This window comes from Orycteropus afer, unplaced genomic scaffold (genome assembly GCF_000298275.1).
Source record: "Orycteropus afer afer isolate SDZICR_OR568_19922 unplaced genomic scaffold, OryAfe1.0 scaffold00202, whole genome shotgun sequence".
Classification (NCBI taxonomy): domain Eukaryota; kingdom Metazoa; phylum Chordata; class Mammalia; order Tubulidentata; family Orycteropodidae; genus Orycteropus; species Orycteropus afer.
Window position 1 is genome coordinate 6335768 of NW_006921789.1, and position 21691 is coordinate 6357458.

At 39.1% G+C, this 21691-nt stretch overlaps 1 protein-coding gene across 1 annotated transcript in view; it reads right to left on the reverse strand.

The window, feature by feature from the left end:
• The window catches only part of FNDC3B (fibronectin type III domain containing 3B), a 366502-nt gene that overhangs the window by 333582 nt on the left and 11229 nt on the right, over positions 1-21691 (reverse strand). The window contains exon 2 of the mRNA XM_007948108.2: positions 8309-8384. Within this exon, the coding sequence (XP_007946299.1) occupies positions 8309-8384 (76 nt within the window). The remainder of the gene's footprint in view (positions 1-8308; positions 8385-21691) is intronic.

A 21691-nucleotide genomic window follows, 5' to 3' on the forward strand; every position in this document is an offset into this window, starting at 1 on the left:
TTTGATCCCTTTCTGAGTGGTTGGCATTGGTAAACAAGCACCATCTAGTTCTGGCTCAGGGTGGCATAGGCTGAAGTTCTCACGGTTCATTCATCCTTTGGACTAACTCATCCCATGTATCTTTGATTATCTTCATTCTTTTTTGCTCCGCATGAGGAGAGACCAATAGTTGAATCTTAGATGGCCACTTGCAAGCTTGTAAGACCTCAGTTGCTACTCACTGAAGAGTTTTTAAAATTATTCTGAAAAATTAGGACTACTACCATGTGAAAACATAAAAAAAAAAAAAATCCTGACCAACAACTCAAGTTCACATAGGTTTTCTGAAATGCTTTAAATTAATTAAACCATTTTTTTAAAATAATTTAAAATAATTTTTAAAATTAATAAAAACCCAATGCTATCGAGTCAATTCCAACTTACAGTGACCCCAGAGAACAGGACAGAACCACTCCCTAGGGTTTCCTAGGCTGTAGATCTTTACAGAAGTAGACTGCCTCATCTTTCTCCTGAAGAGCAGCTGATGTTTTCGAACTGCTAGCCCTCTGGTTAGCAGCTGAATGCCTTAACCACTGCACCACCAGAGCTCCTTGGAGCTTATTAATAGTTCCTATTTATTGGACCCTTACTACTTACCAGAAACTGTTCAAAGTGTTTTTATACAATATCTTCATTTAATCCTCAGAGCAATCCTCAAGACAGAGATCATTATTCTAATTGTACAGATAAGGAGAAGGGGCAGAGAGCAGTGAAGTAATTTTATAACACACCACTAATATGCAGAGGATCTTTAAAGCTGGTGGTCTCATTCCAAAACCCATAATGATCTTACTAATATGAATACTGCCCCTCAGTACCACCTAAGAGCAGAATGTATTAAATAAAGATGAAGAGAAGTAAGGAATTTAATGGAAATGTAAAGGAAAGACTTAAAGAAGTTGAGGTATATCCAGAGGAACCACTTTACTGCATGTAACAGGGGGCCCACTGTTTTATGCACAGTTCTATATCTGAACATTAACCATCATCTGAAATGTTTGAACTGATGCCATCACCAGCAACCCTACAAAAGCAAGACTACTATAAATAAGCAATGAAATGGAGCCTAGAACTACAACAGATTGTCAAAGATAGGAAAATCAAGTCACTGCCTACAATTAACCAGGAAATCTCATCTGGGAATAAAATAATCAGTAAAGCTGTGTACGTTATTAGATGAGGTAATGACAGTAGTGGGGGTTTTTTTTTTTTGTTTGTTTTTTTCTTTTATTGGATGGCACTTAAAATGGATTATCTCACAACCTTACTGAACAAGTACTATCAACTATTCCCATTTTAAGAAAGGAAATTAGGGCTGAGAGGTTAGCCATTAGGTGGGAAGCAAAGGACTACGGGTTCACACTACAGAGCTGTTACCATAAGACACAATAACAATTTATCTTTACATCTTCAAACAAATCAAATCCCTAAAACTCTACTTGGGAACAAAAAAATGGACAATACAACACTGAGTGAAGCTTTTACCTTATGGTTTAAAATTCCATAACTATATAAATGTAAGAATAGACATATACCACCAGGATAACTGGGAAGAGCAGAAGGTAATAAGCAGAAAGAAGCAAGCACAACTGAGTGCAACTCTTGGGAAGGACTTAATACCTTCTGGAGAAGCAACACGGTCCAGAACTGATGTACAACCCAGCCTCGTGAACATGACTCAAGCCCAACATGATGCCAGTTGTACATATGATCATAGGATTTCCTACCACCCTTCCATGATCTGGACTTTCTGCTCTGAGTCCATTAGTACTTACCACCCTTTGCAGAGCTGTCCCACTGGTAAACTTCTAGTTACTAAGCAGTAAGCTGTTCTTTTCAAAGGGGCATAACAGGTCAGCATATGGAATTCCTGTTTGTAACAAATGGCTGTGCAGAAGTCCATGTTTGGAAGAAAAGCTTAACTGTCATGTGCAAAATAAAACCCCCAAAATTTCAGAGATCAGGTATACTCCAAAGAGCTAAAAGTGGTATTTTTTTTTCAACTTAATATTTCAACCTGTTTTAAATCTAATAATAGGAAAATGAAAAAAATTATCTTAGAAAACAAAATATTTCATTTTTATATACACATACTGTAATACGTACTAAAAAAAAAACAAAACAAAACAAAAGTCACTGCCATCAAGTTGATCCGACTCATAGCGACCCCTGCTGGGTTTCCAAGTCTGTAAATCTTTATGGAAACAAGACTGCCTCATCTCTTTTCTGTGGAGTGGCTAAGGCACTTGACTGCTAACCAGAAGGCTGGCGGTTCAAACTCACCAGCCACTCTTCGGAAGGAAGATGGGGCAATCTACTTCCGTAGTAATACTGCCTCGGAAACCCAAGGAGGGGTCGCTATGAGTCAGGTCTGACTCGACGGCATATAACAACAACAACAACCCAGGTTAGGAAAGAGAGAGCTGTTCCTGGGTCTTCAAGAATTTGTAGATAAGTCAGGACAAGTGCATACTATTTTCATTTAACCTTACTCTGGTAGTGTAGTGCCTAAGGCACTTGACTGCTAACCACAAGGCTTGTGGTTCAAATCCAGGAGCCACTCCTCAAGAAGGAAGGTTGGGCAATCTACTTCCATAGTGATACCACCTCAGAAACCCAAGGAAGAGTCCCTATGAGTTGGATCTGGCTCAAGGGCACAAAACAACAGTGCAACAAAAGGCTTGAAGCCTTTGCAATGATTTAAAAGCTGTACATGCAGCAAGAGAAAGTGATTGTGATGAAGAATTTGTTGCAACAATGGTTTCAAAGTGAGGGCAAATTTTCATACTAGTAAAGGGCAAGTTTAGGAATTGTCTGTAAATTGGGATGTTTTGAACCCAAGACTGCCTGTACGTCCCCAATATAATGAAATTTTTCAAAGATTCAAAAGGATTTAATGTATTCGTACTACAACTATTTCACTCTCACACCACCAAATTTTTTTTTTAAATCAAAAATCACTTGCAAGTTTAAGACAAGTTCGATTCAATCTTGGAAGACAGACTTCATTTGCAACAGCTCTCCTCCTGGGTTTGAAAGCTAGTAAAACAGGTATTTCTCATTTATATACATAGGGTTTGCTTTAAAAGAGTGGACCAAAGAAAAGCTTTGCTTTTGAAATTATAGTCTACCTCAGCTTATACTCTCTAGCTATGACACCATTCATGTCATTTTGCAATAAACAAAGCAAGAAAAAGCCCGAGTTCCCTAGGATCTGTCATAAAATTCTTAGAAAGAATGACAGGTTGGTGTTTCATGTACCTAACAAGTCAAGTATCTGCATTTATGCACTAAATAAGAAAAAACTTTTAAAAAGTAGCATTTAAGGTCTCTGTGGCATTCTGGATGCTGACACATACATGGGGCGTGCAGGGCGAAGGGGAGGGCCAGGAGACAAATGGGGAGATTCAGAACAGTCACCCAGCCCTCAATGGTGTCATTCACAGAGCCACTGGGCAGAGTGTGGTTCATCAAGGATGTGGTTCCCACACTCAATAGGGTAGGGGAGAATTAGAGCTGAAGAAAGCTGAAGGAGACTAAGATAGAAAGGAAAACCATTTCATTTTCTAATAATTTCAAAGCTAGAGCCATCTCTCAGTAGGGTCCTCTTAAGAGTTTCCCTATGATGCATTAGGCTATCCTCTAGTCAATTCAAGGTTTCAATACATTTAACACAAGGTAGCAAATTACCTTCAACATAGATGTCTAAATTATTTTGGACAAATTGTTTCTGCTGTTAGTTGCCACTGAATTGATTCCAACTCATGGTGATGCCATGTACTGCAAAGTAGAACTGCACCACAGGGTTTTGAAGGCTGTGTCCTTTGGAAACAGACTGCCAGGACTGTCTTCTGAGGCACTTGTGTGGGTTTGAACCACCAACATTTTGACCAGTAGTTGAGCGCTTTATCATTTGCACCACCCAGAAATTAGCAATTATCTATTTTTAAATATTCTTAACAACAATGATGCTTCCCAAGCACTTTACTTTAATCTGTTCATTCTTTATCACCATTTACCTACTTGCTTCAGGTTTACAATTTTTATATAGCAGTCTTAAAACACAAATAAAAAGTAATTTTAATATTAATATAGGGTCAACATGAAAAGTTCTTTAGACTAACATGTTTCTCCTAAAGGGAACTGACTAGCTTCAATTATCAGTGCACCTTGAAAATTCTTCTACAGATATTATAGACACCACTAAAAGCATTTAACTAAACATCTTTAAGCTCCCAACAAGAACAGTTAAACTTCAAAGAAAAATCATCAGGCCTGATGTAATTACCAGAGCCAGTCAAGGATCCAGTCAGGAATTATTATCAGGCTATAAGGCTGGAGGGTGGAGGAGAAGATATACTGTTCCCTGTCACAACTGAATTCACAGTCTATTCCAAGGGCTAAGGAAAGACTTATATATATAGCTAGTGCTAGCTGTACCTGCTCCTCCAGGAATGCAGAGAAAGGTGAGAATAGGTAGGACTGACCAGAAGGGCTCCTGGAAAAGGCAGACCTGGAGCTAAAAGGATGTGTGGTATTTGTTTTGGCTGACAGGAGGCCGGGAGGATTTTACAGGGAGTGAAGAAATGGCCCAGATAAAAAGATGGCATGTGTGGACAGGAAGGCAGGCTGCACTGCCAGCACCTCAATTCAGACGAGGATATGAAAGAAACCTGCAGCTGCCCTCTAGTAATTCCTGAATTTAAGCAAAGGCCAGGATTCATACTGACTGCTAAGATCCCTCACTCCACCCCCTTGACAATTAGCTCTTTATCAATTTCATCTGGCCCAGGAAAGAAAAATCTTTTGTCTAGAACTCCATAGGTATAGTGCTGCCTCCAAGTGAGAATAAATATGACCTTCTGTGGCCCCTTCAAGACCTACGACTCATGTTTCATGGAAATTGTTGAGAAATATTCCATTAGAAATGAAATCTGCTTTCACAGCATATTGTATGTTTCCTGTGTTTTCCTTCCTTCATTATCACCAAGGACAGTCCCACAAAAACAAATGTTGTTTTTTCCCCAGAGTAACCATATTCTTCTATATTAACTTGCTTGCAATTTCCAAACTGCCTTTTAATGACATCATGATGAGTTTCTGGGATCTTTCTAGTGATGTCATAAATGTCCTCTAGAGAAAATTATTAGGCTAACAAATTCAACCACAAGCAAAGGAGGCTGACCTCATATGGCATGATTTCAAGTTTCCAAGAATGAACTGCAACAAGCTCTACCCCATACCCCCTAATACCCTCAGTGCAGTCCCTAACCTGCTAGTTAGTGTTGAAACAGAAAAGTTATTAGGCTGATGGTTTCAACCATAGTGAAAGCAATGGATGTGACTTCAGTATTTCCAGGAATTCCAGTACCATCAGCCCCTACCCCCAGAAAAACATCTTCCCACCTGCTGCCTGGCACTGAAAGAAAATAACTAGAACTTTATTCTCTTAATCTCCAGAAAAACGAAAATGCTTCTTTCAGAAGTGTCCATGACAGTGATTCATTTTCATTTTGTTCCCTAATAGGTTTTAAAGGGCAAGCAGGAAAAGCCTGCCTCCCACTGTCCCACTCCTCCTTTCATCCTCTCCCACCAGTTGGAAGGTCAGCCACCTCAACTCTAGGCCCAATCTAGACTTCAGGCAGAAATAATTTAAAGAGCCCAAACCAATGTTCCCTGCATCATGCTATCTGCTGCTGTTGTTAGGTGCCATCAAGTTGGCTCTGACTTATGGTGACCCTATGTACAACAGAACGAAACACTGCCTAGTCCTGCGCCATCCTCACAATCCTTGCTGTACTTGAGCCCATCATTGCAGCCACTGTGTCAATAATCCATCTGGTGTTGGTCCACTCTAAACCAGTACGTTTTAGCAACAAGGTTTCTGCTTTATTCCCCAAGACCCAGTCTCCACTATCCATTCTTGTTCTGTGATTCATTTCTGTCTCATTCAGGCCACCTGAGTACCTATCCTGGTATCCTGCCCAGAATCCTGTCCCTCCAGGAACAGAAACACACCTTGCTTTGGTTGTGTGCCCAAGGAGAATGAAATCCCAGTATTTAAATTCAGGCTTCCTGGATGTAATGCCACAGAGCAGGGTAATAAAGAGTTCAGACTCTGGAGTCAGGATTACCAGGCAAACCCAGCTCTGCCACTTTCTAGCTATATGACTTCAGGTGTGTGAATTAACCTCGACAGGACTCATTTGCACCTATCATATCCATTAGATGAAAGAATATATACACAGTATAAGAGATGGATAAATGTTAGCAATAAAGATATTAATCATGGCAAGAATAAAATTGATAACATATTAACTCATGTTGAAATTTACAAACACGTTGAGTATTCCAACATTCCACTTTGCTATGCTCTACCTGCCTGGAAGCACTAACTCACACTGAAACTCAAATGAAGGGTTTTTTTGTTCGATTTTGTTTTTTTGCCTGAGTCACTGCCTGGTATACATCAGTGGCAGCCACAGTTCTGGACTCCTGGCTCAGGCTGCCTGTTTGCCTTGGTCTACCCCAGAAAAGTGCTTGCTCCATCCAGGTCCTTTTCATTCTGTCCTGTGCAATTTCAATTAACTGAGCCAGGTACCACCATGTCTCCAACAAAGATAACTATAGTATGTAGGTGTTCAGAAGAGAACAAAGAATAAAAAGGCTGGGGAACCAAAGACAAATGGCTATATGATTTTGCTTTAGTCAAAGGCATTTCTGAAATCACTGGAAGGGGACTTAATATGACTTATTTCCAAGTATCATCATGAAAAAATACAAAGCTCTCATTGTGAACAGAGCAATATGCTTGCAACACTTCCTGCAAAGCGCATCAGCAGTTACTGACATAGGCTCAGAAAGTTAAGAAAAGTAGGGGAAAAGCTAAGAAGACAAACTTTTATATACCTATATGCCTTAGACACCAAAAAATAAAACCAGGTGCAGGATAAAGTGGATTTTATATGTTAATCTATTCAGCAATTTGCTTTTATGAACTATACTACACATACTCAGTTGTAAAGGGACATAGTCTACCAGCTAATTCATGGGACTCTACAGTTCACTTTGGAAAGAAATGACTTAGGGGGTACATGGATCCATATGGAAATTTGTTTAGGAAGTTCAATCTAGTTCTGTAGTTAGCCTGTAAACTATAGCCTGCTTTGCTGGTGTTACACAGACCAAAAATTAGTTGACATGCCTAAGGAATGGTACAAAGAACTACACTGGACAGGTCTCACCGACATCTGAAACCTATTTGCGTGATGAGATTCTGAGCTATGAGTTGATGCTGTAATGGCAGAAACTTTTGGAGACCTTGGGAGGTGGTACTTTGCATGTGGGAGGGACATGAATCACTGGGGACCAGAAGGGTGACTATATAGTAGGAAGCTTTTTAAGATGGCCCCAAATGATCCCTGCCTCCTGGTATTCACAACCTTGTGAAATCCCCTCTCTTGACTGTGGGCTGTACCTAGTGTCTCACTCTTTCCCTTTACTTTCTCACTCTCCTGAATTAAGATGCCCTATGGAGAAGCCCACGTGGCAAGGAACTAAGGGAAGCCTCCTACAAACAGCCCATGAAACACTAAATTCTGCCAACAACCATTTGAGTGAGCTTGGAAGCAAATCCACCCCTTATCAAGTTTTAAGATGCCTGCAGCCCTAGCTCACACCCTGAGCTCAGCCTTCCAAGGCCCAGAGCCAGGGGATCCAGCTAAGTCGCACAGGAATTCCTGACATGCAGAAATTGTAAGCTAATAAATGTTGTTGTTTTAAGCCACTGAATTTTGGTGTAATTTGTTACTGAGGAATGAATAACTAACAAATTTTATACAGATTTTACTACTAAAAGCACGTTTGGACATCACTACAATATACAGTGAAAAAACATATCTGAAAAATCACTAGCTGTCTTCAATTGGATTTTTAGGGTGTTTTTAAAACAAGCTTTCAGATATTTTAGCATCTCTGCCTTTTCCATGGTTATCAAATTCTGTAATACATGAAGTTACCATCAATTTTTCCAAGTTAAAGCTGTTCACTTAAAATTCAATTGAATATTAGAGGCATTTAACTTTGTCCCTTGAAGTAGTAAGTATCGCAAGCCTACAACAGCATCAAGGAGAAAAAACAAACAAAACAAGAAAATCCAAGATGTATTTTACTTTTAGAAAAGTATGCAGACACAGAGAAAAACCTCACCTCCTTAAAATAATACAGGGAACCTTCTTTGGTTGGAAGGTTTACAAAAAAACTTCCTTACCTTGAATGCACTGAAGTGTTCCATCCTCCGCTCTTATTGTAAAAGTCTCACCTGGATTAACTTGAACGAGAATAACCTGCCAAAATAACACATTAATTTCAATTTAATACTAGAACGTCTGGGGTTTTTCTTCAACAGTTTTATTACCTAAACTCATGTACGAGACAGCATCATGTCTCATGTAGCATCAAATCTTATATAAACACAAAACTTAAGAGTATAAGTTTTAGAAATGGTTCAAATTTGAAACAGGGGAAAAAGTACATTCATGAGTGAATTTGCCTTTTTTTTTTTCAAATTAAGTAACCTTTTCTTTAGAAAGCACATTTCTTTTACTCTTTCACAAATTTAAAAATAACAGTTAAGATAAAAGACCAGAAACTATAAGTATAAAGAAAAATTGCACTGAGAAATGAGGTTCTGATCTACCACCACTGAACATTGTGTTCCAAAGTGTCTATTACACACCTGGGTTACATGAGTCTATGTTGTAAAGCAAAATGTTCAGAAAAAGAATTATCTGAATATAGGATTGTAATACTGAACAATATTAAGTAAATGAATAATATTACAATAGGCTCCACTGACAGTCAATTTTTAAATTTATTACCTAAGTGTCAGTGTTTTAGTCTTAGGAACTGGTCTAACATAAATATTTAATAATAAAAGACAACTTCCAAAAGACTGAACTATGAGTGGCAATGACCAAGTATTTTCTTCTTTCAACAGTCTCATAATTTTACTTGCACTTATAGGATAACAAAAAGAAAAATCACTAATTTATATCTAAACACAAATTAAAGGACACAATCTAAGCTTAAAAATTGTAGTTAAAAGGAACACCTGCTTGATACCATTAATTGGCAGGATGTCAGTGTCACATTTATCTTAGTGCTCTTGGAACAAACCTTGCTCCTCCCTGCCTTGGAGCCATCAACCAGACGGTTCCCTCTGTCTGCAATGCTTTTCTGCAATGCTACTCTGTCTCTGCCCCCTACTCACCTTACTCCTTTCCCTGCCCAGCTAAAGTCTATTCATTGTTCTCAGCTCAAAAAGTGGTATTTGACCTTCATCAGGTTAGATCCCCCATTATATGTTCTCAAAAAGCAAAAAAAAAAAACCTACTACTCCTCCCTAGAATTTACAAGTGCAATTAAGTAGCTAAGCAATTATTTTATTGTATGCTTTCCGTACAATATAGACTTTACATGGACAAGATCCCAATGCCTAGCACAATGCATGAATCAAAGGCATTCGTCTTTAAGAATTAAACCTTTAATATCCATATCTTTTCCTTCTTCTGATAATTTGCCACAGGAGACACTGCTGGGCTATTAAAATTTTTTAGATCAGGAAATACATGAGCTAGAAAAAACAATTCAAGGAAAAGAAATCCAAGTTTCACCCTGGTGCTTCTCATTATTTTGAAATAAATAAGTTATTTCTAGGCAATTTATTTGTCCTGTACAGTAACTGTACAATGATCTTTCAGTCTTATGTATTCACATTCTCACCAATGTATACACAGTGCATCAACACTTCAACAAAGGAAATTATTTAGGTCCTTGTAAAATGTCTTTAGACCAAGTCTAACATCACTATAACAGAACAGAAACCATCTGCTTTTGTTTAAACCCCCAAGGGTAGGTCTATAATATATGCCTGTGGAATTAATTAATTGGGGGGGGGGGGAATCAATGGACACCAAGACTCTAGGCCCCAGATTTTCCTTGACAATCCCACACTCATATACTCTCTCCTACCACACTTATAATTGTCAATGTGCCCTGAATATGGGTTCTGAAAATACAATTAACATTATGGAAAATTCCAGGCAAGGAAAAGGATTTCTGAATCTGCGTTTGCACCAGATTCTGTCATATTATCTGATTATCAGATTGCAAGAAAACTGTCTGTCATAGTTCCTTAGTGGTTCCTTAGTTCAAAGAATGCCCTGGAGGCATCCACCCTCCAAAATCCACTTAAGCCTTTCCCCCTCTGCTTACTAAAGCCAATTCCTGACCCTCAATCCACTTTTTCAGGAAAAGAGATGATAGGGCTTTTTCACATCCTACTAAAATAACCTCTCTTCAAATGTTTGGTTCCCATAATTTTCACTGCTGCTGAGTTGCTATGGCAATCAGATTATAATCTACCGAGTTACCTCAGAACCCAGGCAAATCCCCTGTGTCTCAGTATCAATTTTCCTTCGTAAGAGCAAAAGTCATTATTTGCACAAACTGTATTCACCTCGCACTGAAATGTTTTAAAATAAAGCATTTTATTATACTAAGGGAGACTAACCATCTTGCTGTTTTTACTGTCCATAAAGCAGAGATAAAAATAACATTTTGACACACACCAAGCCAGTGATCTGTCCCTGACAACAGACATGAATGAAACAGCACCAACAGGCCTTGCCTCCTGAAGCCTTGAGAAGCATGAGTCACACTCTGGCAGACTTGGTGGCACTTAACCATGTAAGTCAGGCAGTCAGTCAGTCAGTTTGTCTGTCTCTCTCTCAGTCAGTTTGTTTGTCAGTTAAGCAGACTTAACTGTTACAAATTCTCTTAAATACAGAACATAAAACATATTAACTTCGCTGTCCAAACTCCTCACTTTTTTCCTACTCACTAAGCATTTCTGCTTTTCCAAAGTCAGCATTAAACTGATTAATGTTACATTCTGTGTCTTCTCAGACACAGAGGAAAGAGACAAAGATTTTAACCACTGATAGATTTTTTTCCTCAGAGATGTTGAAATAGAATCATGTTAATCAAATCATAGAAGCATACTTCAGGCTACTATTGCTTCATCAAATCTGTTTCAAATCCATTAGTGGTACATGAACCAAGAAGCCTGAAATAAACAGAGGCAGTTATCAAGACTTAATGAAAAATAAATAACCACTCTTCCAAAGTCTAAAGAAACAATAAAACACAGGTTAGAATTAACACAATTGAACAAAAGGGTAAACACAGCAACCGAGGGAATGCTTTAGTCAAAAGACAACTGAAGCAGGTTAACAGATCTTTCCTTGAAGGTGTAAAGCTAAATCTAACTCAGTTTCTCATTCTGAAGAGGAAAATGAAAGCTACTTTTATATTTAAATTCTGAGTGGTTGATTAACCAGAATGTCAGTAGTATCTAAAACTACTCAGACTACTCAGGGAGGCATATTCCTAATTTATGGCTCAAATAAAAAATTACCACCCATCTGTCTAAGGAATCACTGCAATGTATCAGTCCATCAAGAAAGCTTCAGCTGGGAAAATAGTACTGACTGACCCAAGAAGAAATATGACATTTGCAGCATTTTAAAAAATTAAATTCAATAGAGTCTATCAAGATATAAACTGTTCTGGGAAAGGAGATGTTGTTTCAGTTCACTTCAGGAGCTTTTTCTACTTACACATTCTGTGAGGCTTGTCTTACTCTTAGCTGTTTCACGTGTAAATGAACACTTGTCACTTGGCTAGCATTTATGATTAACCAGCAGATACCTTTAGGAAGAAAAAAGACACAGCCTAAAAGCTGGAAAAGATTTCCAGGTAAAGAAGGACTCTCTTCAGAAATAACCAACTCCTAAAAAGGGACCTTTGAATCCATGAGGGTGAATAGTAGCACTTTCTTGCTTGGTTGGTCTCTGTCATTTACACACACACACACACACACACACACAAGCATGCACACACACACAAAAGCATCCACACACGCCCAGATTCTCAAAAGTCCAGAGAAATCCTGATGAGCTCGACCCCTGCCCTAGACATCCCAAACCATCCACCAACTCATACCTTTAAGATTCTGGTCTTCGTGAGAGGGACAACAGCTGGCCTTGGGCAAAATTAATAGCAGGCATTATCTGTCTTCTGAGTCCTCTCCCTTTTCTCCAAATTATGAAAACGGGCAACAAATGACCGTTAATTATTCTATCTCCATTCTAATCACATAAGAGAAAATGCCACAGGATTAAAAATGTGAGCAAGTAAAATTAAAAGGGTATTGGAACATGTTGGCAAGTATTACTGATTGCCTCAACTTGCTCACGTGTCCACATGAACACTGAACCCAAAGCTGGCAAGTGCATATATAAAACAATGAAGCCCCCATAAGGATTTAAACAACAAGTCAAGGCACAAGGACATACATGGTCGGTGAAGCTCTTTCTTGATCGACACAGCTAGTAAGGTAAAATAGTCTTATTCTGTTTCTTCCTGGGTGTTAGGATTCTTTTAGCAAGAATCCACCCAATGTTCCAAAAATTTTACTTCTCTGATTTTGTTGAAGGATGAAGGTTCAAAAGTTGGCCCCCTTAACTGATCATTTCACACCTGTTAAATTAATTCAGCATAATGCTGGCTAGTTTTTCCAACTGTTTTTCTACAATAATTATAATAATAACAATTATTGCTCAGGACCATGGTCATGGGGAACAACAAGCTCAAGTGGTATAGCAAACTACACAAAAACACGGTTTTACATCCTATTCTGGTGAGTACCGACAGGAGTCTTAAAAGCTTGCAAGTGACCATCTAGATTCAACAATGGGTCTCTCCTCATCTGGAGCAAAGAAGAATGAAGAAAAACAAAGATGCATGGAAACAGTTAGTCCAAGGGAAAAATGGACCATGTGAACCTCAGCCTATATGACCATGAGACCAGAAGAACTAGATGGTGCCTGGCTATCACTGTAAACCACTCAGAAAGGGATCAGTGCATGACATCCTGGATAGAGTGGAAGAACATTGTGTAACCAAACTCAAAATCATAAACAAGACCAAGTGTACCCCTGAGACCATGATCCCTAGGTAGGAAATGAACTCACTCCCATGGCCTTCAGCCAAACAAATGACAGATATATAGGGTGAACAGTTATACCAGGTAGGTATACTCCTTAGAACAATCAATCATGGGAGAACAGAAGGACACAGAGAGATCGCTCAGGGGGAAGGAATGCACAGTAAAGGAGGATACAGAGAAGAGATTACTACAGGGAGAAAGTGGGAAGAAAGCTGTTACATTGTGGGGATTGCAGTCAATGTCATGAAACAAAATGTGTATGAACTGCTGTATGGAAAATGAAACTCTTTAAACCTTCACCCAAATCACAATACAATAATCTAATTATTTATTAAACACCTACATCTGCCAGGTATGTACAATCAATTCTTATTAGCAGTTGTTGTTGTTGTTATTTGCCGTCAAGTCGGCCCCGACTCATAGCGACCCCCCTAGGGTTTCCAAGGCAGTATCACTACAGAAGTAGGATTGCCCAACCTTCCTTCTGAGGAGTGGCTGGTGGGTTTGAACTGCCTCTTATTAGCAGTAGTAGGTTATAAAACTCAAAAACTCACTGCCATCGAGATGGATCTGACTCATAGTGACCGCTCCTTGGATTTCCAAGGCAGTATCACTACAGAAGTAGATTGCCCAACCTTTCTTCCAAGGAGTGGCTGCTGGGTTTGAGCCGCCAGCCTTCTGGTTAGCAGTCAAATGCCTTAGGCACTATGCCACCAGAGTTTCTAGAGATAGGTTATACTCAATTGAATTAGCCAATACTGAACTACAGTCCTAAGCGAAATACACAATTAGGTTCCTGCAGTCCTCTGATCACAACATTTTCGTCAACAATCAATATATAAACTTCTTTCATGTGTGTTTCTGTTAGCTGTTGTTAGGTGCCCTCAAGTTGCTTTTCACTCATGGCAACCCTGTGGTTAGCCCAGGCCTGTGCCATCCTCTCAATCATTGCCATGTATGAGCCCACTATTTCAGCCACTGTGTCAATCCACCTCGTTGGGGGTCTTCCTCCTTTTCACTGACCCTCTACTTTACCAGGCATGATGTTTCTGTTTGAATATACCTTATTTAATATCTACTGTTGATCATTAACAGTGAACTAACAGCCAACAGCACTGTAACTCATGCCAGAAGGAGGCTTGTCAAATGCATGTATTTTCTTCTTAAGGCACATAACAGACTTTGGGAACTTAGAACATATGACAGTACTTCACTTGGAGGCCATTTTAAACAGCAAAATCAACCAAGAAAAAAGCACAACAATGTGAAAGACAGGCACTAAACAAACTGTGAAATGGGCATTTATTTACAGTATGGAAGCTGTAACAGAAAGGCAAGAGAGTCACCTTGTTCAACTTCAGCTGGGTATGTGCACATTGAAAGATGCAAAAATTTTTTGCCCTCTATGTGTATCTGCAAATGACTGTGAAAGAGCCATCAACGTTGATTTTGGAGTTACAGATGAATTTTTAGCAAGAAGGCAAACCCACAAATATGGAAAATACAAATACTGAAAATCTACTACATTATTAACTAGACAGTACAGATGGGAAAACTGAGGCTGAAAAAGAGTAAGTAATCTGCCCCAAATCACAAAATTAAAAATGCCTGAACTAGCACTGGAATCCAGCCTTGTCTCACCAAAATGTATGCTCTTCTATTCTACCACACAGCTTTTCCTTCCTCTGTTATCCGGGGCTTAGACAGAGTCAATTTTATATGGAGGCACTTCAAAGAATAACTATAGCAAAGAAATACATTTAACTGTGTTAAATTCATGTCCACAAAGAAGAAGGAAGGGCAAGTTCTCTTCCAGAAAATCTGTGCTTACTCCCCGAGGTAGATGCCCCCATCCCAGGAGCCCCCCCTTCCTAAACAAGGTACAGCAGTTAGGTACTGATGAATCCCTTACTTAAAAATACATAGATGTTTTTATATTGGGCAGGATTTATTCCCATGAAGTTTTTGTCAAGATCTTGAATTCTCATGGAATCCAGAGATGAAAAGATGCCAATTCTTACAAGAAGGCATAAGAAAAACAAAAGTCACTCCTAGGAAGACTGCAGTATAACTTCCTATGCACCCCAAAACACACCTGTCATTAACAAAGGGTTGAAATGGCTTGGTCACAGTCAAGCTACCCAGAGTGACCGAGTAGTTGAACCAGTGGGGTTAGGACCAGTGTCACAGGGGACATCAAGCTCAATTGGCATAACATACTACACAAAACAGTGTTCTACCTCCTACTTTGGTGAGTAGCAACTGGGATCTTAAAAGCTTGCAAGCTGCCATCTAGATGCAACAATGGGTCTTCTCCTCGTCCAGAGTAAGGAAGAATGAAGAAAACCAAAGATTCATGGAAACAATTAGTCCTGGTGACTGGTACACCATGCGATCCTCAGCCTAGATGACTATGACACCAGAAGAACTAGATGGTTCCAGCTACCACTGTCAACCACTTGGAAGGGGATCTATGTAGGAGACCCTGGATAGAGAGAGAGAACAATGTGGAACAAAACTCAAAATCATTTGGAGAAAAAAAAAGGCAGGGGTGGACAACCAGGTTTGCTGGTCTGATAGAGCCTGGTGGAACCACTGAGACTATGGCCCCTAGCTGCCCTTTAGGTCTGGAATTGAACCCACACCTGTGGCTTCCAGCCAAACAAAAGATAGGCATATGAGTTGAACATTTACCTGAAGTAGATACACTCCTTGGAGAGAAAAATCATGGGAGAAAGAAGGGCTCTTTATGCACAGGGAGACAGCTCGGGGCCAAGAGTGCATGGAGGAATGGACACAGGGAAGAGGTAACTATCAGGAGGAAGTGGGAGGGGAGCTGTTACATTGGGGTAAATTGTAGTCAATGTCATGAGACAAAGTGTATGTGAACTGCTTTATGGAAAGTGAATTTGCTCTGTAAATTTTCACCCAAATCAGAATAAAACAAACAAATAAATAATGATTTAAAAAAAGATTGAAATGGGTAATAGGTAACTGAGGAAACAGAAGTCAGATCAATTGACAACAACACTTTTATATATTAAAATCATACAAGCAGAAAATATATACATACAGAAGAGTGAAATAATTGCATTTCATGAAACAAAGGCCCTTAGAGGAATTAGTGTCATCTCAGTGCTAATTCGGCAAATATTAGTAAGTGCCCACAATGGTCTAGGCATTTCTCTAGGTATTGAGGATACAGCCTTAGACAATGCAAAATTCTGCTCACTGGAGGCTTACAAATAGAATTTTCATGGGATTCAAATAAACAAAAAAATCACTTACAGATAGTGGTAAGGGCTCTTGGCTATAAAAAATATATAACAGCAGCAGCTTGTAAGAAATTGTACACTTCTACCCCATTTAATTGCATGCTGCCTTGAATAAAGAGATGCTATTACAAGAAGAGCTGCTGTTTGCTAAGAATAAAAATACAGCATTAACTCATAAAGGAAAAAATGCAAAATGTAGTATTTCAACTAGGTTAAAAGCCTCTTTAAAAGAACCACAAAAACCCAAATCTAAAGTTTCAATTACAGGATTTTCAAGATAAAAACCAGGAATATGAAAGACCAAAATTTATAGCTGGAAGTGACACATATAGGGGAAAACAGGAGACTACAGTTAGATAAGCAAAAGAACAATCACATAAGCAAATACATGGCTGCCTGAACAGTACAATGTATTTAAGTAGCAACTAGAATCCGCTGTTGCTGTAAGAGTGTGTGTATGGGAGAGAGCGTAAAGGTGAGGCTGCAGAAGCAGGCCAGGACCACCTCAGAAGGGTCGCACTTGCCTACTTACAGATCTGGACTTTTATCTTCTGAACAGTGGATTTTCCAGCATGAAAGCAGTATTACAACCAAGAGGAACTCAAAACTAAGAGGGAATATAATGCACACAGACTGGGGAAGAAGTTACTGAAAAACCCATCTATGACTTAATTCAAAGATGTTGTTCCAATAACTATTGGTTTAACCTTTAAATACAGTGACCCAGACCTTAGGGATTGCTGCTATGCAGTTCTGCCTTACTTTTCCACCAATACTGGGATATCTAAAATTACGGAGGTATAGTAATGTGTATGGTCCTCCACCCATAACTCATTTTTCCCTTTCTGGTCACTCTCTAATTCTGCTATCTAATTACACTATCACTGACAGGTGTCTACAAGTTGTCACTATCTTATGCCATCTTCTCCAAGACTTTTCCTATCCCTTCTTTCTTCTCTTGGATTTCTTAGTCTTTGCTCTAAAAAGCTAACCAAAAAGAATTCAACAGAGAACCTAACTCCTTTATTTCTAACCAACTCACCCGGTGCTCACAGTGGATTACTGTGCCATCCACTGCATCTTCTGCTGGTTTGCTGACCGACAGGAAAGACATACTAGTGGGTTTACTGGGAAACAAGTATAAATCTAAGGAGAATTGTTGTATTACTTATTTTCAAGGGTCCAAAGTTTATACCAAAACCAAAAACTTACTGTCATCAAGTCGATTCTGACCCATAGCGACCCCCTTTGGGTTTCCAAGGTGGTAAATCTTTATGGAAGTATTGACCCGTCTTCCTTCCAGGGACAGGCTAGTGGGTTTGAACTGCCAGCCTTATGGTTAGCAGTCAAATGCCTTAGGTGCTACACCACCGGAGCTTCTTCCCCAAAGTTTATAGCGTCCTCAAAATATCTACTTTCTGCAGAAGAACTAGATGGTGCCTGGCTACCACTGTCATCCACTTGGAAGGGGATCTATGTAGGAGATCCTAGATATAGAGAGAGAACAATGTGGAACAAAACTCAAAATCATTTGGAGAAAAAAAAAAGGTAGGGGGCCAGGTTTGTTGGTCTGAGAGAGCCTGGTGGGACCACTGAGACTATGGCCCCTAGCTGCCCTTCAGGTCTGGAATTGAACCCACACCTATGACTTCCAGCCAAACAAAAGACAGGCATATGAGTTGAACATTTACCTGAGGTAGATACACTTCTTGGAGAGAACAATCATGGGAGAAAGAAGGGCTGCTTATGCACAGGGAGACAGATCAGGGGGCAGGAATGCATGGTGGGATGGACACAGGGAAGAGGTAACTATGGAGAGGAAGTGGGAGGGGAGCTGTTGCATTGTGTTAAATGTAGTCAATGTCATGAGACAAAGTGTATGTTAACTGCTTTATGGAAAGTGAACTTGCTCTGTAAATTTTCATCCAAATCACAATAATTGATTGATTAATTAATTAATTAAACATGAATATACTACGAAGCAGAAAAAAATATATATATATATCTACTTTCTGATCCTAAATAACTCCATTTCAAATTAGTTTATTCAATTTCTTTGTATCTTAAAATTATAGCTTGCCTTTGATTATACATTATGCAAAAAGACCTAAAAACAATGCTAAAAACTTACCTATAATTACAGATAAGAAAAAAATATCACCTAAACTCTATAATCTTCAATTTAAAAAAATGAATCTTATTGAAATGAAGATTTCAATAAATGAGAAATAGTACACGTATTTCTTGTACATTTTTGTTTCTTTTTCCTGCCAATCTGTATATTGACATAAAATCAGTAGACGGTATTTGGGCCTGAGCTGTCTCTGAGTAGCACACTGAGTAGTTCAATCTTTCTCTGCTAACCTCACTTTAACTTCAATTCATCTAATAGTTTAAAAATCAACTAGAAAATCCAATATACACAGTAAGAAAAGAAAGTGAGACATCGAGGTTGGTTCTCAGCTCTTCAGGGCAAGTCACTTAGCTTTTCTAACTTCAAATTTCCTCATCTGTAAAGCAGAGATAATACTGACCTCAAATGTTTGTTCTAAGGAATAGAGAAAATCGAGTGTGGCCCCTGATACAGAGCCTGGCATAAAATAAGCACTCAATAAATAATAACTGGCATTTATTTGTACTTCTTTTCCTTCAGTGATAGTTAAGTAAAATGGGCTCTATTGAGAGAGTCTCAGGGAAAAAAGGTACCAAACCTGACATATTTCACGTTCTCACTAAAATCGGAAACCAGCCAATCTCACCTCTGACCACATTTTCTGTTTGGGAAACATTCTGGCTTTCCTTAAAAGCTCACCTCCCAACTCATTCGCATTCTGGTGTCTGTCCAACTTCCGTGGATCCCAGCAACAACAGTGACTATGGAATCCATTCACAGAAGTTCTGAAATCTAAGCTCTTTACATCTACAAAATGGTTTGAATTATTTGGAAATGCTTCTAATTAAGATTATCGTAACGGAAGTCAGCAATAAAAAGTAGTAAAGGAACATCACAGTATGTGGAAATTTCCTATTAAATGCTTAGAACTCCAGGAGAGAACCCTTTCTGGCTCTGTTTTCTGACCCACAAACGCCCCTCTCAAAGCACACAGGAAGAATTAACCCCAGCCAGATTCTCTAAAGAGCACCAGGCATTTGCCTTTTATACACTTAACGCAATCCAGGAAAAGGGAATTATACAGCTAGATACTTAAGACCATTAAAAACTTTAAAGAAACTGCCAGATTTAAGATTTCAAGGCAAACAAACAGAAAATGTTCTTCAAAAATGCCACGCTTTACCATTTTCTCTTCTAGAGTCGGGTGCACCTCTACTTTCAGCCTTGCAAGAACTACGTCACTGAATACATACTCATACTGACCTATACAAATGAACAGATTATTTCAATCCTTCCCTCACTTTGTACCAAGTCCAAATTCAGAACTGACACTACTCTCTGCAGACAGCGAAGGAAAAATATGACAAAGATTTTCCAGCCAGCCCCTCCCCTCCTCCCTTGCACAACCTCATCACATACAAGCACACAGCAGAGTCTATGCACGTCTTTAATTCAGGGCCAGTTTATGCACCATGACATCAGTGCAGTATAATGAGCCAAGTTTAAACTCCATCTGGGACAAATAATGTCCAGGCACACTGTGACTTCTTTTGTTTATATACACTGACTAAATATGTCTTGGTGGTAAATGAACTCTTAAGATTTATTTCCCAAGGCCTCCAAAACAATATTCTACACCCTGAAGCAACTCCATGTATCCTATCCAAGGCTATGCGTAAGTGATTTTTAACAGAACACATGATTTTGAAACATAAAATTAACATCTTGAGGAGAGTCAAAGGCCAAGCAGCCCTTCATCAATCTAAAACAAAGAAAATAAGGAACTCGCCAGTAAATGGGTACGGTATCGTGCTCATCGTACAAATACTGCACCACACTTAATTCTACATCCCCCCTGGAGAACTGGAAAAAACTGGAGGTGAAAGACCGAAGAAAGGTTCATGTAGCAAAGTAGCCATTTCCTTTCTTTCTGAAGGAAAAAATTTAGATTTTTTTTTTTACTCTGGCATTACTTAAGAGAAATAATTATAAATTCAGAATAAAAAAATAAATAACCTAATAGGTTCAAGTCTTAGAACAAGCTTTTAGATTTCCTAAGTCTCAAAAACTGTGCCTCTGGGGATGTAAATTTTTAAATGGAAATGAAGGGCATGGTTTGGGAGGTAGAGAGAGTGGTCAAAATAAAAAGGTCTCCTCAATCCCAGAATGAGAACTCCAGGGTCAAGGAATCTCTACTACCTCCCCTCCCTCTGCAACAGCAGACTCTAGAGGAAACTGTTCCCCTACTGCTATGCCCAGGGAGGGATCACTCCTTGAAGAAAGAAAAGGAGACACTACAGTGGCCTGAGCCTCAGATAATTCCACGCCCAACTCCTTCTTCACACTGCAACCTATGCCTTCAAGCCTTCATATACCACTGCTACTGCATAGTCCCCAACTCTCAGAAGCCACATGCTGCAGCTAATGTGAAGATCATATAAGATAAACCACAGGAATTCTCTTCTTTGTAATTTTTACAGCTTAAAAAACTCCAGTCCCATGTCTCTCTGCAACAGTTTACCTGCTCAAGCCTAAGAGAGACATGCATAACCCAGGAAACTCCAGCCTTCCTGGAAGATAGGACGGAAGTTTTAGAATAAGCAGATTCAAATTCCAATTCTATGAAAAGTACCCCCAATTCCAAGTACTTAACGTTTCTCACCTCCATTTTGTTTGGAAATATAATCACCACCTTGAAGGGTCTACGATCAGGGATAACATGTCCAGCAATTCATAAGCTCTCAAATAGTTACTCTCCATTGTTTCCACCATAGAGGGACCAAATAAAGCAAAGTATCAATTCATAGCCAGCCTTTCCAAAAATATATTGCCCACAAATAACTACTCAACTAAGTCTTCTGGAAAGCAACAAGCTTACACAATAGCATGTTCAGTTTTCAGGTAAATGCCAAAAATTTAGACACTGGCATTCTTTCAGTGTCAAAAATCTGACCCTTAATGCATCTCTCTTCCACATTGTTAAGGCACTGAATCCACAGAAAAGTCAACCTTACAGAATCTTCTTTCCTATGTGTCCCTCTCTGTTGTTGTTCTGGGTGCCAACAAGTTGATTCTAACTCAGAGCAGTCCCATGTGACAGAATACAACTGTTCCCTAGGCTTTTCTAGGTTATAATCTTTGCAGAAGCAGTTTGCCATGTCTTCTCTCCTGTGGGACATCTAGTAGGTTCAA